The sequence below is a fragment of the Dendrobium catenatum genome, unplaced genomic scaffold (assembly GCF_001605985.2).
Source record: "Dendrobium catenatum unplaced genomic scaffold, ASM160598v2 fragScaff_scaffold_390, whole genome shotgun sequence".
NCBI lineage: Eukaryota > Viridiplantae > Streptophyta > Magnoliopsida > Asparagales > Orchidaceae > Dendrobium > Dendrobium catenatum.
The window spans coordinates 3459675-3464294 of record NW_021318852.1 but is presented as its reverse complement, the minus strand read 5'-3'; the positions used below and the strand labels follow the sequence as shown (position 1 = coordinate 3464294).

At 39.2% G+C, this 4620-nt stretch overlaps 1 protein-coding gene across 1 annotated transcript in view; it reads right to left on the bottom strand.

The window, feature by feature from the left end:
• The window catches only part of LOC110092989 (transposon Tf2-1 polyprotein), an 8571-nt gene extending 5086 nt beyond the window's left edge, over positions 1–3485 (bottom strand). The window contains exons 1-3 of the mRNA XM_028693945.1: positions 2474–3485; positions 1947–2356; positions 466–1437 (exon numbers count right to left, since the gene is read on the bottom strand). Of these exons, the coding sequence (XP_028549778.1) occupies positions 466–1437; positions 1947–2356; positions 2474–3485 (2394 nt within the window). The remainder of the gene's footprint in view (positions 1–465; positions 1438–1946; positions 2357–2473) is intronic.
• Positions 3486–4620: the final 1135 nt, after the last annotated feature.

The window sequence follows — 4620 nt, the reverse complement described above, 5'->3', positions numbered from 1 at the left end:
TTCGATGATAACCCAAATAAATATTTAAAATGCCCCCTGCCTCGAAGGGAAATTTCATCCGTCATCAGATTTTTGGCATTTTTAAACTTAAAAATGCCCCGTCTTTTGGGAGAATTTCTAAGTCATCTTAGAAATATTTTCTTTATTTATAAGAGAATAATCTTCAGCTTGTTTTTCTTAAGAATGATATTTTTTTAGATATCTCCCATTGATCGGGGGCATAGGTCGTCTACCTTCTAGATCAATGAGTTGATATGCACCTCCTTGGTACACCTTCTCGTTGACAAAAGGACCTTCCCAATTTGGTTCAAATTTTCCACCAATCCTTTGGTGTGGGATAATTGGTCTTCTCAGCACCAGAACCAATTCTCCTTCTTGAAATGCTCGAGGTCGTACCATACGGTCAAAAGATTTCACCATCCTTGCTCAATAAATTTCTAAATTTTGTTAAGCCTGGAGTCGGACTTCATCCAACGCATCAAGCTCTTCCATTCGTAGGCGAGCATTTTGTTCTTCTGTAAGGTCGTACTGAAGAGCTATCCGAAGTGATGGTAGTTCAACTTCGAGTTGCAACACAGCTTCAGCTCCAAACACCAATGCATAAGGAGTTGTTTTTGTTGGCGTTTTGTATGTGGTACGATATGCCCATAATGCTTCTGCCATCGTAGTATGGCATTCTCTTTTATTTTTAGTAAGGATTTTCTTGAGTAGCTTTACGAGCGTTTTGTTGAAGGCTTCTGTTAATCCATTTGCCCTTGGATTATAGATCGATGAATATCGCCAATCGATTTTATGTCGTTCAGTGAACTTATAAATTTTGGTACTTTTGAAAGCTGAACCGTTGTCTGAGATTATGCGACGCGAAACACCAAATCTGTAGACAATATTATGAGTAAAAAAGTTGATCACATGATGAGCAGTGACTTCTTTGAATGGAACTGCTTCAGCCCATTTAGAAAAATAGTCTGTTACCGCTAATATAAAGCGATGTCCAGCAGATGATGGTGGATCAATGGGCCCAATTACATCTGTCCCCCAGCATTCGAATGGCCAAGATGCTATTGTGGGATGTAAAGGATTTGGAGGTTGATGTATAATATTGCCATGAATTTGACACTCGTGACATATATCTGCATGATTTGTACAATCCTTTACCATTGATGGCCAGTAATAACCCATTCTTTTAACCTTAATGGCCATTTTAGGACCTGATTGATGTGCACCATATAATCCTTCATGAACTTCAGAAATTACTTTATCAGCTTCATCTCTACCTAAACAGTGCAGCCACATTTGCTCAAATGACCTTCGATATAGTGTATTGTTGACAAACGCATATCGCAATGCTCTCTTCTTGATCTGTGTAGCTAATGATTTATCTGCGAGAAGTTTGTTTTCTCTGTAGTAGTCAATGAAAGGCTGCCTCCAGTCATTTTGCTATTCAACTTCTAGGCATTCAAGCCAAGATTAAGATGTTCTACCAAATTTTCTTCCTGTGAACATCTGAGGTTTATCTTGTTGATTTTCAGGAATAATCTGTTGGGGAGATTGAGGAATAACCGAAGTTATATCCTCCTGACTTGGATTTGATGACCCCTCTTCCTGCGGGGAATACAAAATTGCTGGCTCTAGTACTCGACGTGTGTTGACACTGATTAGTACCGGCTCGTCATTCATGCTCGCCATTATAGAATTGCTGGTTTTAGTACTCGACGTGTGTTGACACTGATTAGTACTGGCTCGTCATTCATGCTCGCCATTTCTTTAGCAAGTTTTGCTAAAGAATCTGCTTTACTGTTATGAGCTCGAGATACTTGGATTAATGTAACATTTGTAATTTGCTTCATGAGCTCGAGGACTCGCCTATGATAGTGAATTAATCCAATTCTGCCAATTTTATAAATACCCATTACTTGATTTATAATGAGTTGAGAATCACCAAAAACTTTGAGATTTTGAATTTCCATTGAAATAGCGATCTCAAGACCCGCTATTAAAGCTTCGTATTCTGCTTCATTATTGGTTCTAGGTTCAGTTAACCCAAATGAAAATCTCATTATTCCTCCGTTCGGTGCTATGAAAATAAGACCGATACCAGCTCGAGCTTTGGGGAGGTTTGGAGGTTGGGCAGGTTTAATTGATGATGCACCATCAAAATACATTTCCCACATTTGTGATTTCTCTTTTTCTAGAACAACTAGAATTTGTTCATCAGGCAGATCATCATTTAGCGGCGAGTCTGCATGAACGGGATGTGCGGCAAGAAAATCTGCTAGAACTTGCCCTTTCACTGCTTTTTGGGGGACATACGTGATATCAAACTGTAAGAGTATCACTGCCCACCTAGCTAGGCGACCTGTCAACGCTGGTCTTGTCATCAAGAATTTCAGCGGATCGATCTTTGATATCAGTGTAATTTTATGAGATAACATATAGTGGCGGAGCTTTTGGACTGCAAAAATCAACGCCAGACAGTGTTTCTCAATTGAAGAGTAGCGTATTTCTGCTCCTATCAATCTTCGACTGATATAGTAGAGTGCATTTTCTTTGCCTTCTTTATTGTGCTGGGCTAGCAAGGCTCCAAGGGACTCTTCCAATGCTGCGGTGTAGAGGATAAGAGGCTTCCCTGGAATTGGTGCTGCAAGTATGGGTGGGCTCAGAAGATATCTTTTGATACTGTCAAAAGCTTCTTGGCATTCATCATCCCATTTAAAACGAACGTCTTTCTTCATCAGCTTTGCAAATGGTTGACATCTGCCTGATAGATTTGAAATAAACCGTCGTATAAATGCAAGTTGTCCTTGTAAAGAACGAAGTTGACGGAGACTTTTCGGAGGCGGCATTTCTATGATTGCCTTGACTTTGTTAGGATCCACTTCAATTCCTCGGTGCCGTACAACGTACCCAAGAAATTTTCCTGAAGAAACTCCGAAAGCACATTTGAGGGGATTCATTTTGAGATTGAATTTTCTGATTCTTTCAAATACAATTCTCAAATCTTGGAGGTGATCTTTTCGATCTATACTTTTCACAACAAGATCATCCACATAACATTCAACTTTCTGGTGGATAAGCTCATCAAATATATGCGTCATAGCTCTTTGGTATGTAGCTCCAGCATTCTTCAAGCCAAAGGGCATGACTGTGTAGCAGAATATGCCAATAGGAGTCCTGAAAGATGTATGTTTTTCATCTTCAGGTGCCATTTTGATTTGGTTATATCCCGACGACCCATCCATAAATGAGAATATATCATAATTGGATGTATTGTCAACCAACAGTTCTGATATTGGAAGTGGGAAGTCGTCTTTTGGACATGCTTTGTTAAGATCACGAAAATCGATGCATATACGAATTTGTCCATTCTTCTTTTTCATCGGGATAATGTTGGTTATCCAATCAGCATATTTTTCTTCTCGAATGAAACCTGCTTCGATGAGCTTCTTGGTTTCTGCAATCACTTGTTCTTCGATCTCCAATCTCATTCACCTTGGAGCTTGCGTAACAGGTACTGCACCTGATTTGATTGTTAATTTGTGAACAGCTATGTCAGGGGATAAGCCTGGCATTTCATCGTATATCCAAACAAAGCAGTCCCTGAATTCACTGAGTAATGCTTTCATCTTTTCAACTTTATTCTTGGAGAGAAGAGCACCAATGAAGGTTTGGCGAGGGTCCTCATTAGTTCCTAAGTTTATTTCTGTCAGTTCATCCATGGTAGCGGCCTGTCCTCCATCTTCAAGTTCTTCTGGTGCAGGTTTAGCTTCCACATCTTTCTCTTCATTTATATCCATATTTTCAGTAACCGGATATTTATCATTTATCGCATAACATACATTTTGCTCAGTATGTTCTGCTGCCACAAATCCCAAGCCTTTTGTATCACGATTACCCATTTTAGATAATTCGTGACACCACATTCTTTGAAAGAAACGTGCTCGTCGTCGAGTGACCATATTATGAACTCCAGCTTTTCGTATAATTTGCTGAATTCTTTTGGGACAATATCTAGGCATCTTTGTAGGAATTATTTATTTATCTTCATCAAAATTCCCAAGCTCATTGATATTATCTTCTTGATACTCTCCAAATTTGTAGAATAAGCTTCCCGGTCCACTACTTCCACGTAGGGGAGGTACATAAAATGTTTTAAGCTCTTCAACATTATGAACCTCACGGGATACGATTTCTCTAAAATGTTGTGGAGGGATCAGTGTAACCACAAAAGTATTCTCCCTTGGCTTTTCTTTAATCAAAGGCTTGTGGATTTCAGAGATATCATCATCTTCCTCCGTGTCACTTCCCAGGTGGAGTACAACTTTATTTGATCTAGGTAATGTGTTAACCCATTTAGGAAAATTTTGTGACTTTCTTCTCGTATCCTTTTCTTCAACTCCTTTGAGTTGTTTTGTACTTCTTGAGCTTAATGCTTTACTTGCAGAAGATTTCATCGGCTTTACTTTATTTGGAATGAAGTATTTTGCATCATCATAAATTTTCACTTCGTGGACTGCGAAGGGTTGTATATCTCCAGAAATTCGGAACTCTTCCCCATCCTTCAGATATTTCATACATTGGTGCATAGTTGATGGAACAAGACCATTCTCATGGAGCCAAGGT